We start from the raw sequence: 23,772 nt of genomic DNA, 5'->3' as shown, positions 1-23,772 counted from the left end.
CAAGGAGCTGGCCCCGACTCTTCTGGTTGCTCAAACCAAAGACCTTGGAGCTGTCCTTTTTCTTACACCCTACCTCAGTCTATATGCAAATCTTGTCAGTGTTACCTTCTAAATATATCTGAATTCGGAATCGAAATAATTCTCATCACCTTCACTCCACCAGTACAGCCGAAGCTACTACTACTATTCCCCACCTGTATTATTGTAATAACCTCCTAATAGGTCCTCCTGCTTTTTGTCCATGGGAGATAACCAAGCAGCAAGTGTGATCATTTAAAACATGTCAGGTCACATCAGACCTTTGTTCAAAGTCCCCCAGTGCTTCCCATTTTTCTCAGCATGAAAGGCAAAGCCTTTAGGATAACCCCGGAGACCTTGCACATCATTCTTTCCACCAGGACCCCAATCCCCCAGCTCACCACTGTCCTACTTTCCTTCCTCCCTCCCTCCTCACCATTCTTCCAACAAGCTAGAGATGCTCCCACATTCAGACCCATGCACTCACTCAAAGCTAGATGGTTCCTTTCCCAGATTTCCACATGGTTTGTTCCTTCAACATCTTCAGGCCTTTTCTCAAAGATCATTTTCTTAGTGAGGCCTTCTCTGACCATCTAAAGTAATATTTCACTTCTCTATGCAACCCCACTTCCTATCCTCCCTGCTTTAGTTTTCTCCTTAGCTCTTACTGATATTGGATGCTTCTGTTATATACTTTACTTCATTCTGTCATTTATATGACACCCTATGTCATTTACTTCAGTCCTGTTCATTCTGTCTTCCCCACTAGAATGCTAGCTCCATGGGGCAAGGATTTTTATCTATTTCCTTTCCTTCTGTGTCCCTCACTCTTGGAGCAGGACTTGTTATCAAACCAGGTTCAATAAATGTCTGTTGAATAACTGAATGACTCTGCAAGAGAACACACTTACGCAGATACTCTTATTCTCACATCTTAGAACATCACACTGCCTTGGTGGTGATGTTCCTGGTGATGTGTATACAAAAACTCCAAGATAAAAAGATGTTTTCCAATAATCTGCAATGAGGTTAAGCTGATGGCCAGATGAAGTTTTGTTGTTTTCTTTGTTTTTTTGTTTGTTTGTTTGTTTTGTTTTTCCATTTATTGCTTCCACAGAACTAATCTAAAAGAAATGATCTAGTCTTTAGGACCCATGTCAAACATGGTGGGCTGGAAATGCAACCATGTAAGTGAGGAGGCCTTGCTTCTCTTGGACATAATGTCTCTCAGGAACATGGAATAATACTGTTCCATACCCACTGATATTTTCTACTAGAACAGTGAGATCAAGGCAGCTAGCCAAAGGCAATTTGGTCCCAGGCATTGGGAAAAAACAAAGATCCTGCTTTTCAGATATTTTTATTTTGGTAGAAGGTGCCAAACAAAAATAAATAAATAAAACAAAATTTCAGATACTAGTAAGTACTAGGAAGATAAAGGAGAATAAAGTGGTGCCTGATGGCTGGAATGGGATGGGCTGGGAGTGGCTAGAATGAAGAGAAGGGGAAAGCCACGGGAAGACTTGTGGCAAGGGCCTTTTAATGGCTGAGTAATATTCCATGATATATCTCTATCTATCCAAATCCATATCTATATCTATATCTACATCTACATTTACATCTATATCTATATCATGTTTTCTTTATCCCAGGGCCTTTTAAATGGAAGGAAGTGATAGAAATGAGCTGAAGTATAGTGAATAGAGAGGAAACTAGGGGGAAAAAAGGTATCTGAGAACTGGCCAGGCCTTGTAGCACACAGTACAGAATCAGGATTTTAAATTTAATGGGAAATCATTAGAAAGTTCTACATAAATGACAGATCTAAGTACATTTCCAAAAGATAATTCTGACTGCTATGTGGAGCATGACCACAGGAGGCTGTGATGAGGCAGGGTGGTGGTAGAGGTGTGAGACTGAAGATTGGGGAACCTGGGTGGCTGTCAGCCACACCAAAAATTGTGCTCTTCCATCTTTTCTAATCCCTTCTTACCCCTGGAGTTGGTTTCGTTCAGTCCTTGACTAGAATTCCCATTCCAAGTCTGAGCTTAGCAAGAGAAAAAGTACTGTAAACAGGGAAGGCTCTAGTACATTCCATTTCAGATGCCATTCTTAACCCTAGGTGCCATTTCAGTATAAGCTGCTGAGACACTAATCAAAGAGTAAAAGTCAGACAGCAACCCCAGCTATAAGGCTTTCCCTGTCCTTGCTAAAACAACACAGAGTCCTCTCCTTGATCCACCCATCAGTTTCTTTGCATAGACTGAAGCTCCATTTTTAGGGACTTCTAGGTGCATAGTTATGTGGAATCTTTTCTTTTGCCACCAGATACTGTCACAATTTCTTTTAACATATTTTACAGTGCTCTCTACCCAGAAGTTACCCCATAAATATCAATAAAAATCATTACTGTTACCCTACTGATTCAAAGAGCCTATACATTTCTTGCTGAGTACTTGTTACAATTTGACTTATGGCAATATTTACTTAACATGAGTGGCCATTCACTTAACACTTGGCCTTTTGACACTAACCACATTTTAAGTAACACAAGTGCCAGCATGCATTCATGTGTAAAAAATATTCACCAAAGAAATATTAGCAGCAATGGCACATAAATTCCTTCTTCATTTTTAGAAGACTTGTAGAAGCTATTCTTGAAGGTAATTTCAGCAGCTAGAAATATTAAAGGTAACATTAAGGCACTTGAAACAAATTATTATTCCTCTATCTAGCAGGAAAAACTTAACTGTCCCCTACAAATATATTATCCTTCTTTTCAGATGAGTGTTGGAAGACATGATCGGTGCCTCATTTATAAATTAGGCTCAGTAAGAGGGGATGGAGGAGCTCTGATTATTTTTAGTTAAGAAGATTTCACTCTGAACAGACAAACATAACAATATGCCATGTGAAACTGTATCATTTTTAAATACAAAGTTAAAATGAATGGTTCTCTGGGGGGGGGGGGGGGGACATATATTTTACTTTAGAGAAGAGTGGGAAAATCTGATGGCAAATTTCAGAATGATTTTCTTTTAATTCCAAGGGTCCGGAGAGTAAAGAAGCTGTAAGCCTTGGAGACTTATGGAAGGTTTTAGAACACTCCTACGTAAAGGCAGGGAGAGATCTATTTTTCAGCTTTATTTCTTAAGAAGCACTACAAAAATCAGATGAAATAATGTCAGCGAGTTCCCTCGTCTCACTGAAAGACACTGTGTAAATTTGGTACATCTTATTACTGAACCCTACCCCAATCACTGCACTCTGACTCTACCCTTGCATGACCAAGAATATCCTGCCAGTTAAGAGGAGTGGGCAAATTAATCCCTACAGGGAAGGAAATTCAAAATTCTTCATTACCATGCTGAGGTGAGAAAATCCTTTAGCATCCATTTGCATGTGCACCCAATCACAATTTGACAGGTACATTTAAATAAGCTTCAGATAAATAAGAAAGAAAAGATAAGACCAGAGCCGGTTAACCCAACCACCCAGGAGCAAAACATGAAGAAGCTTCTTTAATGAGAGAAAGGAGGAAAACACATTGGAAGAATGACTAATTGACGGGGCACTTGTTTGCTCGATATGCATAGTGTGTTTCTGTGTCATTTTATAACGAGAAAAAAATTATGATAACACCATGGAGAAAGATAAATTGGAATCTAAGACGAATAATGAGCTCTACAAAGAAGCAATCCAAAAAATGACAAAGAACAATAAAAATACTATAAACATTTTGATGTCTAAAATGCACAGACGAGTCTGTCTCTATCATCCCTACTCCCTCCTAACACACCCTTGAGGCAAAGCCCAATATGAATTTACAGTGTTGAGTACATGGCTTTATTTCAAGTAAGTTCATGAATAGATAGAGCAAGGTTGGCAGCCTGGGGGATTTTTTTTTTTTTTTTTTTTGAAGCTGCACCACTACTGTTAAGCAAAATAATAGTGTTCCTTTTCAGAAGCTTTTCTCCCTTTCTTTCCACACTGTATTATGTGCCTCTAATTCTTCAGTAAAAAAAAATATACAGATAAGAATGAAATACTGAAAGGTGTTTTCATTTCTGAATATCAACACTTCAGTGTGTTCACAGGATTTCAATGATGAAATTCTCAAATTTAGTTTGTCTACTGTTAATAGCACTATCAATAGGTGATATTTTTTGTATATTTGTGAGCAACATTAAAACATCTTGTGGATTGCAGGATTTAACTAGGCATCAGATTTTTTAAAAATCTGAAAAGCTTGAAATCCACACATGTAAACCAAATCAAAGAGGATAATTCACAGAAGTTATCAATGGTTCTGAAGGCCAGCTTTAGAAATCCACAAACTGAAAGGATGCATGTTAGATTATTGTTTGGGGCTTTGTGAAAATCAATGTACTCTACCCTAAATGTAAAATACAACACTAGCTTCAAAATTTGGAGAAGGAAAATTATATTTAAAATAAACATATATTATTAACTAAAATTGAAACAATACTATTTAAGAGTTGATTTCTCTTTAATATTGATAACAGTGACTACATTGTACCATAAGCACAAATCAAAGGTCAAAATTAAAATTTAATTCCTCTGTAGAATCCAAGTTGATATTTTTAAAAAATAATAAGAGGCGCCTGGGCGGCTCAGTTATTTAAGTGTCCGACCCTTGATCTCAGCTCAGGTCTTAATCTCAAGGTTGTGAGTTCAGGCCCTACATTGAGCTCCACACCCATTGTGGAACCTACTTTAAAAATAAAGAATAAAAAATAGCAGTGTATAAAGAGCTAAGTCACTATAACTTAAAGATGTGATTTTGTCACTTGTTTTAGAACTTCATCCATTCTTGATATGAATTTTCAACATTAGACGAATCACTTTGAAACTGTACCTACCAAAACACAAATTAAAAATAAAACACTAAAAAGGAAAAATTGAGCGTCTGTAAAGGGATCCTTGTGACCTACAATGGAAGCTTTAAGATTACATTCTTTTTTATAAATTTATATTTCTTTCTGGGTCGAGCAATAGCTACATACCTGTGTTTCTTAATATCATTAATTCCATTCTTCAGATTTCCAAGTCTTTCTGTTGGATTTTGCCTAAAATAACAATTTCAACAGGCAATTTATAGTAACTATTCCTCAGTGAATTTTAAATTAAAATGTAACATTTTTTCTTTATGTATTCATTCATGCATGCAACAATATTCATAGTCCAAGCAGGTGAGTATAGGGAAATGGAACACACAAGCTCCTCTCTGGTGTGTGTATTTGTAGGTACACACACACAGACACAGACACATAAACACACACACACACACACACACAAACCCTGGTGCTTTAGATGAGCTATGAATAAGGATGCTATCTTACCAACTATCTTACCAACTTTGCTGAGAAAACCAGGAAAGCTTTAGAGAATCATTTACATCTGAGCTGGAATCTTAGAAACATGCAGAAATTTCTGTTGGCAACCCACAGCTAGGTTTCATGTTCTAAATTTACTAAATGCTAATGCTTTAAAAAAAAGTTCAAATGTGCAAAAAAAAAAAGTGAAAGAAAGAAAACAATGACAAAGTGAAGTTTAAACACAAATTCCAGAAGTCTTCTGTTCTACAATATTATTTTTAAGGATAAATAGAAAATAGGAATAATTTAAAATAAGACCAGAGAGGTGCTGTTTTTTCAAAATACAGGCTGACAGAGTCTTTATCACCAACCACTGATTTTCTCACAAAAGAACAGGGTGGAAATTAATTACTCCTCTATTTAGCTAAGGTTCTTTTTGCCTAATACAGATAAAGATGATTCCCAAAGATAAACTGCAAAAGATGGGTCTCTTTTAAACTGTAAGTAGGTCCTGTGAGTCTGTAACATGAAGTAAACTCAAACTTCTAGTGAAGAAACGATTTTCTTTAAGGATAATTTAGCTACAAATAAAAGTACAAAAAGTCAATACATACCTAATTTTAAAATGTGTGGAAACAGAAATGAGAAGACTTCACACACTCCCCAAGAACTCTAGGTTTTAACTTTCATTCTCACCTGCAAAGCCTCCGAATCAAATCTTCCGGTCGTCTTGTTATCTTTCTGGGAAAATCCATTTTCTCAATTCCTTTGAGAATCAAGTTGTAGGTCATCATCTGGTCAATCCCAGAAAAGGGAGGGCTGGAGAAAAGCCAAAACAGGACACTAGGACCAATGTGTCAGACACATTTACAACTTTCTTTTCTTCCCTTCCTTCCTCTCTCCTTCTTTCTCATTAGTCATTGCATAAAAAATCTGGATGTGTGGTAGAAAATAATTTCATTACACAAATTACACACATGCACATGCAGGTAATTGTCACTAATGAGAAAAATAAAGGAAGAGACAGTAACAGAGAGAGGTGATTTTTCTTAGACACAGTAGATAGGAAAAACCTCTGTCACCAGTTGATGACTGAGTAGTGTGATATCAATGAAGAGGAGTCAATGAGCCACATCATTATCTGTAAGCAAAAGATTCAAAGACAGCAAGCACAAAGGCCATGAGTCAGGTGGGGCATGGGTTGTTCCAGGACTGGGTTGCTGGGAGAATGAGTAAGGAAGCAGGAGAGGGGTAGAAGCAATGAGGACTCTAGCATGTGAAGCTACCAGGTGATGGTAAGAGCCTAGGAATACGCTCTGAGTCAGATAATGGAGTTTACAGCAGTTAGATCAGAGTAAGCTTTTTAAAAAATGTGTCAAAAATGACCCATGACGGTGCTAGCAGTATGAGAAGGCAGGCCTCATGGCCTGAACTAGGATGGTAGGAGTGAAAGTGGTGAGATGTGGTTGGATTCTGGGTCTATTTAGATGGTAAAGCCAACAGGATTTGCCAATGGGGTGAATGTGGCGTTTAGGAGAAAGAAAGGATTCAAGAATGATGCTAAAGTGTTTTGACCCATGGAATGGAGCTATTGCTTACTAAGAGAGGAAAGGCTGGAGTAGGAGCTGGAAGTGATGGTCCAGAGGTACAGAGCAGGTTATGAAATGTCCAAATAGAGTTAGGTCTTAAACATCCAAAAAGAGATGCTACACAGGCAGCTGAATTTGTGAGTCTGGCATTCCGGAAAGAGGTTAGAGCTGGAGGTGTGATTGTGGGGTGTCATCAGATAGGATTTCTGGCCATGAACCTGATGCTATCAGCCAAGGAGTGAGTAGATGGAAAAGAGATCAAGGACTGAAGGGGCCCAAAGTTGATTGATCAGGAGGATAAGAAGGATCTGGCAATGAAGGCAGAGATGGAGCCACCAATGTGGGGAAAGAAATGAAAGAAAAAGAGGTCCTAGGAGTCATGTGAAGAGAGTACTTCCAGGGAAGTGTTGCTAAGGTGAGTAAGAAAGCATTGGGAATTGACCACTGGATGCAGATAACGTTTTAACTCACATATTTTGCTATTAACACTATATTAACACATTGTGCCAATGAATTTTTGAAAATTGAAGATGACTTTCATGAACTACTCTGCTATATCTTGGCCATGCTTGAGACCTTTTGATACCAAGAGTTCCCATTTTCAATAATAAACTTGAAATAAGGTTGGTGCAACAATTTTGCAGCAATCTATGTCTTGCTTGTAAAGAAAATGAGGTACAAAAAAAAAAAGAAAAGAAAATGAGGTATGAAACAAAAAAGCATTTCTATATTTTCAATACTTATATATTTACAGCTATGTTGTGTTTGTTGTGTTGTATCGTGTTTTAGTACTTTTTCTCATTTTCACTTACCCCCTGATTCTCTAGAGTTCAAGCCACTTAAAATGAACGTTTCTCATGCCCTACCCTGAAAACCTTTCTTTTTAAAATTTTTATTTATTTATTTATGATAGTCACAGAGAGAGAGGCAGAGACACAGGCAGAGGGAGAAGCAGGCTCCATGCACCGGGAGCCCGATGTGGGATTCGATCCCGGGTCTCCAGGATCGCGTCCTGGGCCAAAGGCCGGCGCTAAACCGCTGCACCACCCAGGGATCCCCCCTGAAAACCTTTAAAAGAACAATTTCTCAACTTCTTGACAGCTTAAAGCCACTTTAACAACTAACTCCATGTTACTGGGCATTCCCCCTTCCTTATTTCCTTCCTTTATTTCCATACTCCTTGTAGCAATTGTAGCTGATAAAGACTGAGTTGTATATTCTTTAGTTACCTACACAAAGTATCATCTATTTCTTAGAAATGTGGCTGACAAAATTCCCAGGGACGAGGAACAAATTCTTGAAACAGAACTCCTTGTATTCCAAGACTGTAAGCAACTTTCTCTCTGAATGACAGTCTGGATAACTTTCTCTTCTCTCCTTTAAAATCTCAAGTAATGAGTATTTGAAAATGAATGCAGATAATATAAAATAATCTTTCATATCTGTTTGCTCAATGCATATGGCCAAGGAAGTCGAATATACCCACAGGTAATCTAACACTGAATCTGTAGAAGTTGTAAAAGTTCAAGATTTTATGAAACTCTTTTTAAGTATGTGTTGAGACCTGAATCCCCATCAAAGGGCTCATTCCAGTATTTCATATGCCATTCTATATGCAAATCCTCTCTGAAAAGAAGACAATATTTGCTTATAAAGGTGAATGATCAAATCAATTAATGACAAATGGAGAGAGAACACTGAACTGAATCCCATGGGTATGTCCGTGCATTATGTTAAAAATACATACGTATAAGGCATAGGCGTGTAATGCAAAGTGTGTCATATTTAGGGTTAGAAGGTCTGGGATCAAATCCCTGACTTTAAGCAGATAGCTCTGTCCTGGCTTTCTAATCCATAACCTCTAAGTCCTAAAATCATAAAGATTCCTTCTTTAACTTCCACATAAATTTGTGAAAACTAAACTGAGAAATACACATATAAGAGCTTTGTAAACTGTAATTGCTTCACAATATAATATTACATAGAGCCTATGTATGTGTGTGTGCACGTGTGGGTGTAAATGCGTGTGCCTGTTTATGCATGCATGCACGCATGTTGAAAATTTGGGATACTGGATTCACTAATCTAGCCTTTTAATCCCCCCAGGAATGACAATTCAACTTGAACTGTTAAACCTCCTGCTGAGTCTGGCCTCTGTTCATTAGCACCTCTAGAAAGCAGTTGACAAGGAGATTAAAATTTAAATCCAGCAATGTTCCTTTCTCTTAGTTTTTCTGGTTAATGATTTATTGGGAAGATGGAAGAATGCAGCTAAATGTACTTTCATTGTTTAATGGATTTAACTGAAACATGATTACTGTTTGTTCAATTACAAAAAAATATTTATGAGAGGAAATAAGAATGGCCCACAGCTTCACTTCCTTTCCTTATTCTTACCAAAACCTTCCCACATTTAATGATGTTCTGTATAATAACAGGCCTGGCCATGTTAGGTAAACCAACGCAATTCTGTATTTCTTTCCTGTACCTTCCTGTAGATTTTCTCCATGTTACAAACCAGCAAGCCTACCATATGTAAAATATACAAATGAGAAAAGTCATCATGCTTAATCAAAAGCATTTCTAAAATGTTAACCTCTTAAATGATATCTCTTCTATCATTAGCAAATTATCTGGTACTTGTGTGAACTCGCAGGTACTTACTTGCCAGTTAGGAGCTCATACACTAGAATTCCCAGGGACCAAAAATCCACACTGAAGTCATGACCTTTGTTGAGAATGACTTCAGGAGCTACATACTCAGGAGTCCCACAGAATGTCCATGTTTTCTGTCCAGATCCTATTTTCTTAGCAAATCCAAAGTCAACCTGGAAAAGAACATCAAAGACATTTTCAGAGACCATAAAACTCATGTTCTTTAAGTCTCCCTCTAGCTTCTCCTATTTTTTGTCCTACACCTCCATCCTCCCCTTTACACACACACACACACACAATACACACCGCTGGCCCTCTCATTTATTCTTCTGCAGGACTAGGTAAAAATCTAAGTTACACTGGAGACTGTTCCATGCGCACACCTCTACGTCCATGACCCCTAGAAGATGAGATGAACGCTTAGCAAGTATAGACCATTACAACAATTATGAAGCTCAGAGGAGGCAGATGAATGATTTTCTAGTCAATGGTGGTGGCAATCATTAGGAAGAGGAGAGAAAGGGGAAGTGATCGACCCCAGTGCACTTTAAGCTCCATCATGGAAAGAAGAGTAATGGAGAAAATTTAGAGTTTGGGAAAGGGACTGTTGTTGAGAAAAGGGGAGTCTTAAAATTCAGATCAATCTTTAAAACCATTATGCACAATGTCTGCACCCTTTACATTTTGGCATGCCAAAGACAAAGCCAGAATCACATCATCTCAACTTTGACTGACTATGTACACTTTCAGGCCTTTTCAGGCAGGCTGGTGGTGAACAACACCTGCAGGAACTTATGTTCTGAAAAGACCCAGTTGGCACCCACTTTCTGTTGGCCAGGCCCTGTGCTAGGCTTATAGATACAGAGCTGACAAGGAGAAATGCAGGGTGTTGGAAATACTTACACATATGTGACTAATATCACTTCATGTGATACATGATATAGTAGAAAATTACACAGAAGGCCAAAAAAATATATACTTCTGGAGTATTAGGGAGAAGACCACTGGGGGAGATGTCATTAGGAGGTGATATCTGAGCTCAGGCCTGACTGCAGATCAGAAATTGTCCTCGGGTTATGAATGGGTGCTACCATCATCCGTCATTTCAGAACAGGTCCCTCCACTTCTCGGAGACTCTATCCAATGAACTAAATAAGTCTGGGCACAGAATTGAGATGGCCAGGAAGGCTGGAGCAACAGGAAGACTTGCTCATTGAATGGAGCCAGCATACATGACTGATAGGGAGGTTTCTGTCCACAGGAGTTATTTAGCATATGTACTTTTCATCTCTAATACATACAGATATTATTTGAATAAAATCACCTTTCACCTCTCTGCAGTAAACAGACACACAAATTATACCTAGTCCTCAATATGAACACTTTAATAGTTTCATTATGCATGGACTATGCTATAATATGGCAATAATATTGACTAAAAAAAAATAAATAAAGTTAACATATCAAAATAGGCCCACACCTAAAAGAGTATGCCAGTGAACTATAAAATTCAACCCTCGTTTATTTATTTGAATCCTTGTATTTACAGTCTTTGTTGTACCTTAAATTAAGCTCTTAGAAACTGAGCTTTTTACTAATGTTTTTTTAGTATTTATCATGCAACAGCAAGGATTTCCTTATTAGAAAAAGGGAATTTAAACAGCCTAAATTGAAGTGGGCTTTTACAGTTTTCTTTTATCCATACAAAATGACTCATAAAGATTTCATCAAAGGGATGGCTAGGGATACTATGAAATTAAAATTTGTAACCAGCTGAGATTAGCTTATATACTTACTCCTTAGAGAAAGAACCAATATGAAAAAATCCTAGCTAATTTTTATAAAGACTGAAATTTAAGAGACAGGAAGGCAAGGCTTATAATTGCATTTTTGTGTATGCACATATGGAAATATTGTTGTTTCATAATAGCCTTTCAACTCATTTTTTTCATTGCATCTAAGTTTTCCTTTTAAAAATGACTGGAAGTTCATTAGATGTTTAGAAGACTTTTTTCTAGCTCCGAAAATGCTGAATTTTAATTTGAATAGCTGGTTTTGCTTTTGTAGTATTTGAATATCGACCCACAGAGATGGCAATAATTATATTAAGATTCTAGGATTTATGAGAACTTACCACGTTTCTTTGATCTTATCAACTTTAGGCTAATCCATTTGGTCAGAGGAAAGTGACACTCAGACCTATCCAAAATCACATGCCGAATAAAGAAGGCCTCAGATCTCCTCATGTCCAATTCTGTGTATTTTTTTTTAAAGATTTTATGTATTTATTTGAGAGTGAGAGATCACAAGCAGAGGGAGGGGCAGAGGGAAAGAGAGAAGCAGATCCCCCAGTGAGCAGGGAGCCCAATGTGGGGCTGGATCCTAGGACTCTGGGATCATGACCTGAGCCCAAGGCAGACACAACCGACTGAGCCACCCAGGCACTACTCTGTGTATTTTCTATAAGCATTCACATCACCTCTGTCATGTACCACCATGGATTCCAGCACAAAGCTTCAGTCTTTTTTTAATACTATCTCTTCCAGGCAACAGAAATGTAAGTTCCTTCCTTCCTTCCCTCACTGAATATTTATTGAATACTAGTATGTACCACGCACCAAGGATACAGACAAAGCCCCAGTCCTCTCAGAGATTACATTCGAGAGAAAGAGAACAAGCATAAAATTAGAAGATCATATGTAATAATGCCAGATACTGACATATGCTATGAAGAAACATATGGAAGAGTGAGGTATGGAGATCAATAGGAATTTTACTTTAAATAGGGTGACCAGGAAAAGGCTCTCTGAGGAGGTAACATTTGAACAGATTTTAGCAGAAATCTGAGTGAAATAAGAAAAAGGGCTCTGTAAAAATCTGAGAAAAAGTGATTCTGACAGAGAAAGAACAGTGTAAAGGCCCTAGCCTTTGGGAACATGCATGGTAAGTTCAAGGATCAGCAGGAAGGCCAGTATGGCTGGGCCACTGTGTGTGAGGGGAAGAGAGACAGGAAGTAAGAACAGATTATATGTTGCTCTGGGAAACCCCAGAAAGAAGAGTTATACATGTCCTAACTAAGTTTTAAAGGATCATTCTAGAAGGCAAGAAAATAGACCCACACTTTTTTTTTTAATTCTACTAACAAAACTGAGCTTTCAAGAAGAATATCCAGAGAAGCCACACACGTTTCCTCTAGTCTCTATTAAATTTCCATTATTAAAAGCAGCTTACATGATGTTGAGAGTTTAAAAACATCAAGTCTCAAAGATTTTAATGAACTAGAAGGTTTTAAGATGCTTCTCAATTTGTAGTCGTGATTGCAGCATTCAGAAATAGAAAAATTAGCATTGTAGCTTGCTGGAGCCTGTGTCCAGTACATACTTGCTTTTTCCCAGAAGTCTTCCTCTGGGTCAGTAAGTTTGTCAGATATTGGTTCTCTTGGTCACATAAAAAATGGATACAGAATTACCAGTCTAATTAAGCCAAATGATTCATGGGGACATAACATTCCAAAAAAATGTTTATGTGGACTTTTCAGGGCACCTACTTCGCCTAAGTCTAGACAAAGGGTACAATGGAATTTGTTTATCCTGTCAGCAGCAACAACCAAAGATGATTTCATGTCCTTGTGATACTAATGTCCATCCACTAAAGCAGGCAACAGTGGATGGCTTCCACTGGATGGAAGTGAGAGTGAGGGAGGCTAAAGTATTGTCCTTCACCGGAAATACTTAGCGCATTTTCTAGAAAGTGGGCACATTGAAGGGGAGCTCTCCATGCATGAGCACAAACTGAAAAAAAAAAACAACTTTGGAGGCTCATCTCATATGCCACCACCTTTTTGAAGCCTTCCTTGAATTTACAGAATCAATTCCTCTCTCCTATGAGGTACTTTAACACTGTTTATATTTCACAGTTACATCCCTTATGGCAGCATCCTTTAGTTGTGTGTGAATAAATCTAGCTCCTTGAGGAAAAGTATTATACCCTATTCATTTTTTAACCCCTACAGCATTTGTAACATAGCAGATGTTCAACACTTGCTTGGTGAAAAAGATCTGAATGAAGAGATAACTGTTAACATCGGTTTTAATAAGATATGTAAAGGCACATGTATATGTATATGTATGATCTTCACAACAGCTTGGTGAGCTACAGACTATTATCCCAATGTTAAAGATGAGAAAATTAAAGTCTAGGAAGGTCACAGATACTTAAGGTGAGACTTGATCCGGGTTCCAAAGGGAACTTTCCCATTATACATAAATTGATGAGAATGTAGGAGATTTTTAAGAGAAAAGAAGCAACATATATTAAGCGCATTGGTGGAAAAAGCTTAATTGTTACTTAATAAGTACAGCTAATAATGGTCTGGCAGAAAAATTATAGTTGGAGCTGATAATTACTTTTATCTGTCATATTAGGAAAAACTGAAACATATAAAATAATGTGACCTATATGCAGGTTAGAATAAAGCATGAGCATAAAAGCCCACTGTACGCACAACCAGGTTAACAGAGCAGAACCAATGCAGAAGCCCTCTGTGCTCTTCCCATGGTGACCTACTGCACACTGCCAAGAAGAGGTCACCACCACCCTGACTTTTGTGTTGGGCAGGTATTCGCATTCATTTCTAACTATACCCCATATTTAAAATCCTTAAGTGGCTGAGTGGTTGAGCGTCTGCCTTTGGTCCAGGGCATGATCCCAGGATCCGGGATCGAGTCCCAGATCAGGTTTCCTGCCTGGAACTTGCTTCTCCTTCTGCCTGTGTCTCTGCCTCTCTCTGTGTGTGTCTCTCATGGATAAATAAATAGAATCTCTTTAAAAAATCCTTAAGTAAAGTAAGTTCTTGTTTTTAAAAAAATTAGGTAAATCTTATAACTATTCTTGGGCAAATGGCCTATTTTCATTTAAAATTATATTTGTGAATTTAATTGATACTGGAGCACATTTATTTTCACTGCCATATCATGCACCACTGAATTAACATACGATTTTTTGTCCATTATGCTGTTGATAGGCATCTGTCTATATCTGTGTGCTATGATTAAAATGCTTCTATTAATACCATTTTCCATGTTACTCAGCAGAGGTACATAGAAAATGGTAGAATTACAAGATCAAAGACATGGTATATTCAATTTTACTACACAACGTCAAATCACTTTCTTTAAGGACCGTACTCTATTATCACCTTCTTCACCAGTAGCAATGCATAGAGTTCCGGTTGCTCTACATCTTTACTATCCTTTAATGACATCAACTTTTATTTTTGTCATTTGTAAGTATTACATCACTGTGACTTAATTTGCATTCCCCCACCTTAGTAATTAGTTTGAACTATAATATTATAACTAGTTTTAATATTTGAGAGAAATTCCTCCCACCCTCTTCTCGTTTGCCTTCAGAAATGTCTTCACTATTCTTGGCCCTTGGTTAATCTATATAAACTTTAGAATCAGCTTGCCAAACTTCATGAAAAGCTTTGCTAGAATTCCACTGCACTGTATCTAATCTGTAGATCATTCTGGAGACTATTCATCTTTATGATATTGAGTCTTGCTATTTTATTTTATTTTTTTATTTTATTTTATTTTTATTTTTATTTTTATTTTTATTTTTATTTTTTTTGCGAGTCTTGCTATTTTTAAACCTAATACATCTTTCTGATTTAGGGTGATGCTATAGCTACTGTAACAAACATATCTAAGAAAGTATAAAAGCTTAAACTCTACATTAATTTACTTCTCATAATGAATTTTCTTGAGCAGTAGGGGATCTCTAGGCATTGGGCCAGGGACACAGGCTCCTTCCATTGTTTTTTTTTTTTAAATCTATGAATTTGAGCAAGAGAGGGATAGAGAGAGCATGTACACGCGAGCAGAGGGAGGGGCAAAGGGAGAAGGAGAAGGAGAGAGAATCTCAAGCAGACTCCCTGCTGAGCACAAAGCATGATGTAGGTGGGGCTCAATCCCATCCCCCTGAGATTGTGACTTGAGCTGACATCTTGACCTGGCTCGAAATCAAAAGCCAAACACTCAACTGACTGAACCACCCAGGCACCCTTGGCTCACTCCATTTTAAGGCTCTGCCAACTTCAGATCTCAGTATTTGTTAGCCACAAGTCATAAAGACTACGAGTGATTATCCACAGAGATCACTCTCAGCCCAGGCCTGATCATGGTGCACAACCATGTCAGCTCACACTTCACTAGCCAGACTGTGCCACAGGGCCATAACAGGCACAAGGAAGGATGGATATGTTGTCTAACTCTGTGTCCAGAAGAAAAAGAATGATCCTATTAATTTACATGTTTTTAATGTCTTTCTATAAATTTGTCTAAGTTTCTCAATAAAGCTCTTACACATTTTTGTTAGATTTATTCCTAGATACATTATATTTTTATTTCTGTTATGTAAACATATATTTTTTGTATGCTTTTTAAAAATGATACTTTTATTCCTATTTATCAACTATGTTTCTGATATTTAAAAATACACTGAGTTCTTATATTATTAATCTTATATCCAGCAACCATTCTAAACTATTTACTTAATTTTAATGATTTGTTGTTATATTCTGGATTTCTGTATAACCATATCACATAGGAAAACACGTTTTGTTGTTTATGTCTCAATCTTTCTTTTAATTTTATTTATATCTTTCTGCATTGGGTTAGAACTTCCAGTAAAATATAGAAGTGCTGGGCAGCCCCGGTGGCGCAGCGGTTTGGCACTGCCTGCAGCCTGGGGTGTGATCCTGGAGACCCGGGATCGAGTCCCACATCGGGCTCCCTGCGTGGAGCCTGCTTCTCCCTCTGCCTGTGTCTCTGCCTCTCTCTCTCTCTGTGTCTATGAATAAATAAATAAAAAATCTTTAAAAAAAAAAAATATAGAAGTGCTTATTTTACTGACTTTTAAAAGCATACGCCTAATGCTTCATCATTATGTACAGTGTTTGCTTCAAATTTTAGGAGGTATCTTTCACTGGGTTAATAAAATTTATTTCTATTCCTAGTTTGCTAAGATTTTATCATAACTGAATGTAGAAACATATCAAAAATTTTTCTGCATCTACTGAGGTGATTATAGAATTGTTTCTCTTTTTTAATCTACTGAAATGGTGATTTGGTTTAAAGAATTTTTAATGTTCAATTGTGCTTAAATTTCTGAGATATATCCAATTTTGTTATGATTATGATGTCTCATATAATTTGTATTCAGTTTGCTACTATTTTACTTATGATTTTTACAGTAAATTTATGAGCTAGATGGGACATTAATTGGCCTTCCAGAGTTTTCTTTGGAGAACCAAGTTTATACTAGCCTCACAGAATAAGATGGAAATTATCTCTTACTGCTTTCTGAAAGAATTCACATCTGATTAGTATTATAAATCCTGAAGGTGAATTCTCTGGATGTGGTGTGCTATAGATTGAATGTCTATGCCTGTACAAAATTCTGATGTTGAAGCTCTAATCCCCAATATAATGGCATTTGGAAGTGAGCCCTTTGGGAGGTAATTAGGCCACGAAGGTAACATCCTCATGAATGGGATTAGTGCCTTTACAAAAAGAGACACAGAAAGATGATTTCTCTCTGCTATGTGAGGACACTGTGAGAAGACAGCCATCTGCAAACCAGAAAGAGCCTTCACCGGAACCTAACTATATTTTTACAACATACATATAAACAAATATGTATTTCATATATAGTAATAAAGTTGCCCAAATACTTTCTAATCCACATAGATCTCTGCTTTAATTGAAATTATGTTTATTCATAATAGTATTTATCTGTATCTCTTTTGATCAGTAATTCCAGTTTGTTAATTTTTTTAGTCTTTCAAAACATCAGCCTTTGCCTCTGTATCCCTTTTATTTTCTATTTTATTAATATTCTTAACTTTATTCTTTTCCTTCTTTTCTTTGGTTTTATTCTGTTTCTCCCATTTCCATCTTCTTAGGTTGAATGCTTAGCTCATTAATTTTTAGCCTTTCTTATTTCCTAGTGGAAACATTTAAGACTATAAATATTACTCTATTATTTTAGTTGCAAACACATGTATTGATATGTAGTGTCTATTGTGCAGCTCAGTTTTATAATATTCGTTAAAATTTCTTCTTCACCGATTCTTAAGTTATTTTGAAATATCCTTAAAATTCCAGTGAGATGAGTTATGATCTTTGTTATTTCTTCCTTTTTTTTTTTTCAAATTTTGTTTTTAATTTCTAGCTTAAATACATTGACATCAGTGAACAAAACCTTTATGCTCCTATTTTCAGAGCGAGGAGGTAGCTGCCCCTCTGACCTTTCACTCATTCTTATACGCTAAGCAATGCTCTAAGTCTGGCAGTAAATACCACAGCACAATTTTTGCCTCATGGGGCTATTGCCATAGAGGGGAAGGTAGGTCATAAAGAAGCAGGCAGCAATATCAACATTTAATATGTTCTACATTGAATTTTCTTATATAATACTCACTATAGGATTAAGTTGCTCTATTACCACATGAAAAGTATTACTCACATGAGTTAATAGCACAACCAAAGAATGTTTATTGATTTACTAGATTACTACCAAGTCTTTCCTTAAGCAAACCCAAGAAGACAAACTACTACATTAATTCTGCTAGGGTTGAGAATAAGGTAGATTTTTCTTCAAACTCTAAGTACTGTCCTACACTGTATTATTGTCCTTGATTCAATCATGATAACCAAAAGAAAGACTATTAATCATAATTGTCTTCATCACCTTTCCTTGGCCTTGAAAGTATAGAAAGATTGAGGAAATCATTGGATAAGTGGGTGAGACATGGTGACAGGAGACTCTTCATGTTCTTTAGTAATATCTGCTAATTCTTGATTTCCTCTCAGTGTGTTTACTGATAGAGACAGTATGGACCAGGTAGCATTCATTTGGAAACAAATCTGGCTGATAATCTCAATTGTGGACTGGGGAAGAAGAGTAGAATGAAGTCTTCATCCCTCACTACAAACTCATCCTCTGTAATTACCACAAAAAGGCACATCTCTACACCCTCTAGAGAGACACTTCCAAAACCCAGATCTTTCTTTTACATAAGTCTTTTCCCCCAAGCTTTCACTGGTTATGCTTCGCTAGAAAACAAAACAAAACAAAACAAAACATCATTCCCATCGTTCCTTTCTTTCTGTCCTTAGATATCTGATCCCTCACAGATATTGCCAAGAAATTATGTAGGAAGATGAAAAACACCACTTAATAAAAGTTTGTAGAATGAGACCAAAGTAAGTCTTACATAATCTTTCATCCTCAAAGACTTGATGTCCAAGACTGGACAGCTTAGTGTCCATCACCCAGATGTGCATTCTTATTGTGTTGTCACCAGGCACTTCCATCACCCCCCATCTCTACCACAGTCCCCTCAGGAACTCTCAGTGGAACAGCCTGGCTGGACTGTCAGCCGGCAACCTAATTCCTCTTTTTCGTATTTGCTGAAACTTGCTTCATGGCCCTAATGGATGATAAAATTTTGTTAATTTGTATTCTTCAACTCTTGGGAACAATATTCTATAAGCCCATTAGATCAAGTTTATTAATTGTGTTGTGCACATCTTCTAAAGCTTTAGTGATATTTGGTTTGAATGTTCCATCAATTTCTGAGAGAGATGTATCAAAATTTCCTATAATTGTTCATTTCTCCTTATCAGTTCTTTCAAATCCTGCTTATTTTTTAAGCATTCTAGTAGGTAAATAAAAGATTAGGATTTTCACATCATCTTGGCAAAATGAGCCTTTCGCCATCCAAGGATAACCCTTTTATTTCTAGCAATACTGCTTCTCTGATAATGAAACCTGCATTTCATTTGTTGCATTTGTTGACTATTTCCCAGACATATTTTTTCTGCCCCTTACACTTCCACCTTTCTGCAGCCTCATGTGTTAGGTCTGTCGCTTGTAAATAGCATCTAGCTGATTTTTATTTCAAATCTATCTGACAATCTTTGGTTTTGATCTGGAGAGCTGTCTACACACGTTAGATTTCTTTCTGCTCTGCTCTTGGAGGGCGCTTTCTCTTGGATCTTTTCCTAGGTTTTCTGTGTCTCTCTTGCTGCCTCCTTTGAAAATGACTGATATTTTTTCCTACTTTATTTTTTTTTAATTTTATTTTATTTTTTTATTTATTTATGATAGTCACAGAGAGAGAGAGAGAGAGGCAGAGACACAGGCAGAGGGAGAAGCAGGCTCCATGCACCGGGAGCCCGATGTGGGATTCGATCCCGGGTCTCCAGGATCGCGCCCTGGGCCAAAGGTAGGCACCAAACCGCTGCGCCACCCAGGGATCATTAATTCCAATTATACCAACTCCTGGTTTTCACGCTGCTGCTGTTGAGTTATTTAGCATTTTCTCATTTTCAATACTGGATAGTGGAATGAGAATGATTACTTTGCACCAATATTTAAAGAGATTTAACATGTTTACCATCTTTCTAAGGTTGCATCTCAGATCCTCCATCAGGGATCATTTTTCCACTCCCTTAAGCACATCCTTTGTATAAGGGTGGCAAACACCCTTCATCCTTGTTTGAAAATACCTTCATTTCACCCTTTTGAAAGATAGTTTCCCTGGATTTACCACTCAAGTTTGTTAGTTATTTTCTGTCAGAATTTTATTTTATTTTATTTTATTTTTTATTTTATTTTATTTTAAAGATTTTATTTATTTATTCATGAGAGACACAGAGAGAAAGAGAGGCAGAGACACAGGCAGAGGGAGAAGCAGGCTCCACGCAGGGAGCCCGATGTGGGACTTGATCTCGGGTCTCCAGGATCACGCCCTGGGCTGAAGGCAGGTGCTAAACCGCTGAGCCACCCGGGTTGCCCTCTATCAGAATTTTAAATATGTACCACTGCATTCTGGATTCTCTTGTTGCTATTGTGATGCAAACTGAAAGCCAAAGTTTTATTCGTTTCTATGTAAATTGTCGTTTCACTTTGATAGTTTTTGATACTTTGTTTGTGTTGTCCCCTCCCACAATACATTTCACAGTAAATCAGGTCTGGCCCTAACCAGATCTGACCAACAGCATGGGCTGGAAACGCTGGGATGTGACTGAGAGTAGGTTCTAAAAGGCATTGTATGGGCGCTTCAGTGGCTCAGTGGTTGAGCATCTGCCTTTGGCTCAGGCCATGATCCTGGGGTCCTGGGATCAATTCTTGCATCAGGCTCCCCGTGTGGAGCCTGTTTCTCCCTCTGCCTATGTCTCTTGCCTCTCTGTGTGTCTCTCATGAATAAATAAAATCTTTAAAAAGGGGAGGGGCATTGTAGCTTTTCCTCGGATGACTCACTCTGAGGGAAGCCAGCTGCCACGTCACTGAAGACATTCAACCTCCAAAAAGGCCCATAATGCCCCCAAATAACAGCCAGCATTCATTTCCCAGCCATGTGATTAAGTGACTTTGGATCTGGATGCCCTGGTCAAGCCCTAGACAAGCTTCCAAGTGACTGAAGCCCCAGCCAACATCTGACTGAAAATTCAGGAGAGACCTCAAGTCAGTACCACCCAGCTGAACCACTCCCCAAAATCTGACCCACAGAAACCATGAGAGATCATAAATGATTCTTGTGGTTTTAAGCCATTACATTTTGAGGTGATTTGTTTTACAAAGATAGGAGCTACAACAAATACAATTTGTCCCAGATGGGATTTGTTTGGGTTCTTTTACGTGATGATTGGTGTTTCTTATAATCCCCCCAAATTCTCAGCTATTGTTTCTTTAAATACTGCTTTTCCCTCATTTTCCAATATTATTTTATCTTGGAAACAGATTTATAATTTTAAGAACTTCTCAATCTGTTCTCTTATTTTTTTATCCTTTTCTTTGTGTCTCTATGCTACATTCTGTGTAAATTACTTAAATTCATCTTTCTGTGAACTGATTTTCTCTTAATTTGTGAATCACCCGACATTTAACCTATTACATTTTTCAAATTGATGTATAACTTACAAACAATAATATGCATAGATTTTTGGCATTTAGTTCACTGAGTTTTGTTGCAGATTATACATGTAATCACGACTACCATATAGTTAAGATACAGACACACTCATTCTCTCAGAAAGTTCCCTCATGCCTCTTTCTAATCAAATGTCTCTCCCAGAAGCAACCATTGTATTGATTTCTACCATGATTCTAGAATGTCAATAAATATAATCATACAGAAGATACTCTTTTGTATCTGGCTTCTTTTGTTCAACATAGTTTTTTAAATTCATTCACATTGTTGCTTATAGTAATTCATTCCTTTCTACTGCTGAGCAGCATGCCATTGCTGAAGTACTACCGCCGTGTGTTTATGCATCTTATTGGTGACAGATATTTGAGCTGTTTCTGATTGGGGGACTTTTAGAAATAAAGCTGTTATGAACATTCCTGCCCAAGATTTTGGAAGGCAGGGTTTCAGTTTTCCTAGATAAATACCAGGGAGTGAAGTTTCTCCCTGGAAGTTGATTTTTTTTTTTTTTATCATAGATTAGATATATGTTTGACTCAATAAAAAATAGATAACCTAGTCTTCAAACAGTTTATACCTTTCTTTCTCCACTAGAAATTTAGGGGAAAGTCCTTGCCAACACTTTGTAGTCATTTTAGTGACTATGAAATGGTTCCTCTTTGTGATTTTAATTTGCATTTCCTTGATGACAACTGTTAGGGCTTATTAACCATTCAATGTCTTCTTTTGTGAAGTGATTTTTCAAGATCTTTGACTATTGTTTTTTTAGTTGGGTTGTCTTTTTATTACTGAGCTGTAGGAGTTATTTATATATTTCCCAATACAATCAAATCCTTTGTCATATTAATATATATTGCAAATATTTTCTCCCAGTTTATGGCATGATTATTCATTTTCTTAATGTACTTTATTTTTTTCTTAATGTATTTTAATGATAAGAAGTTTTTAATTCTGATGAAGTCCAATTATTATGGACTGCATGTTTGTATCTCCCCAAAATGTATATGTTGCAAAATCCCCACTGGGATGGTATATGGAGGTAGGGCCTTTAGGAGGTAATCAAATCATGAGGTCAAGCCCTCATTATATAATTTGAACCTTATAAGAAGAAAGCTCACCCCCCTCAACTGTGTGTGTGCAAGTCTGTGTGTGTGTGTGTCTTTCTCAAGTGAAGGAATGAGAAGGCAGCTCTCTACCAGCCCAGAAGCGAATCCTGCCCAGATGGATACCAGATCTGCCCGCACCTTAATCTTGGTCTTCCTAGGCTTTAAAACTGTGAGAAATAAATGTTTATTGTTTAAGTCGTCCTGTCCATGGTATTATTATGGCAGCCTGAAATTTTTTAAATTACTATTTGTATTCTAAGAAATCTCTGCCTACCCAATTTAGTGAAATATTACCATATTACCATTTTGAATTAATTTTTCTTCATTGTGTGAGGTGGGAGCAGGTTCGTTTTTTCCCCTCACATATGCATATCCAGTTGTTTCAGCATCATCTGCTCAGAAGACTGGCTTTTCCCTTTTTGCTAAAAATCAGTTGATCGTATGTCTATCTCTGGACTTTATTCTATTAGATTAAGCTATTTGTCTATCCTGTATTATGACACTGCCTTGATTACTGTAGTTTATAGTATCAGATACTATAAATTCCTCTATTTTGTTCTTCTTTTTTCAAAGTGGTTATTAATTTTTCTAAACTGTGTTTCTGTGTAAATTTTAGAGTGCCTCAGTTTCTAAAACTGCACCTGCTCTAATTTATATTACAATGACCTTAAATCTGTAATTAATCTGGGGAGAATGGACATTTTATCAAATGCTGAGTCATCCAATATGTGAACATAGTATACTTTACCATTTAGTTACATATTATTTTCTCAGTAATATTTTGTGGTTTTCAATGTGGAGTTCTTACACATTTTTACACATTAAATGTATTCAAGTTTATTTTATGATTTTTGATGTTATTATAAATGATATTTTTATTTCATTTATATAAATATTTACTGCTAGCATAAAAATAGAGTTTTTATTTATATATTGACTTAATTTGTATATTGACTTAATTGACATATAATTTTATTTATATATTGACTTTGTACTGGTAATCATGCTTATTTTTCCAGAACTTTTTTGGTAGATTCCTTAGGCTTTTTCTACATAAACATCAT

The 23,772-nt window shown here is 36.9% G+C and overlaps 1 protein-coding gene across 1 annotated transcript in view; it reads right to left on the bottom strand.

Annotated features, from left to right (window-relative positions):
* PRKG2 (protein kinase cGMP-dependent 2) overlaps nt 1–23,772 on the bottom strand; it is a 100,581-nt gene that overhangs the window by 5,224 nt on the left and 71,585 nt on the right. Inside the window, exons 16-18 of the mRNA XM_038582312.1 lie at nt 9,611–9,774; nt 6,054–6,176; nt 5,046–5,108 (exon numbers count right to left, since the gene is read on the bottom strand). Of these exons, the coding sequence (XP_038438240.1) occupies nt 5,046–5,108; nt 6,054–6,176; nt 9,611–9,774 (350 nt within the window). The remainder of the gene's footprint in view (nt 1–5,045; nt 5,109–6,053; nt 6,177–9,610; nt 9,775–23,772) is intronic.

Source organism: Canis lupus, chromosome 32 (assembly GCF_011100685.1).
Source record: "Canis lupus familiaris isolate Mischka breed German Shepherd chromosome 32, alternate assembly UU_Cfam_GSD_1.0, whole genome shotgun sequence".
Taxonomy (NCBI): domain Eukaryota; kingdom Metazoa; phylum Chordata; class Mammalia; order Carnivora; family Canidae; genus Canis; species Canis lupus.
The sequence above is the reverse complement of the archived record's forward strand: the minus strand, read 5'-3'. Positions and strand labels throughout refer to the sequence as shown.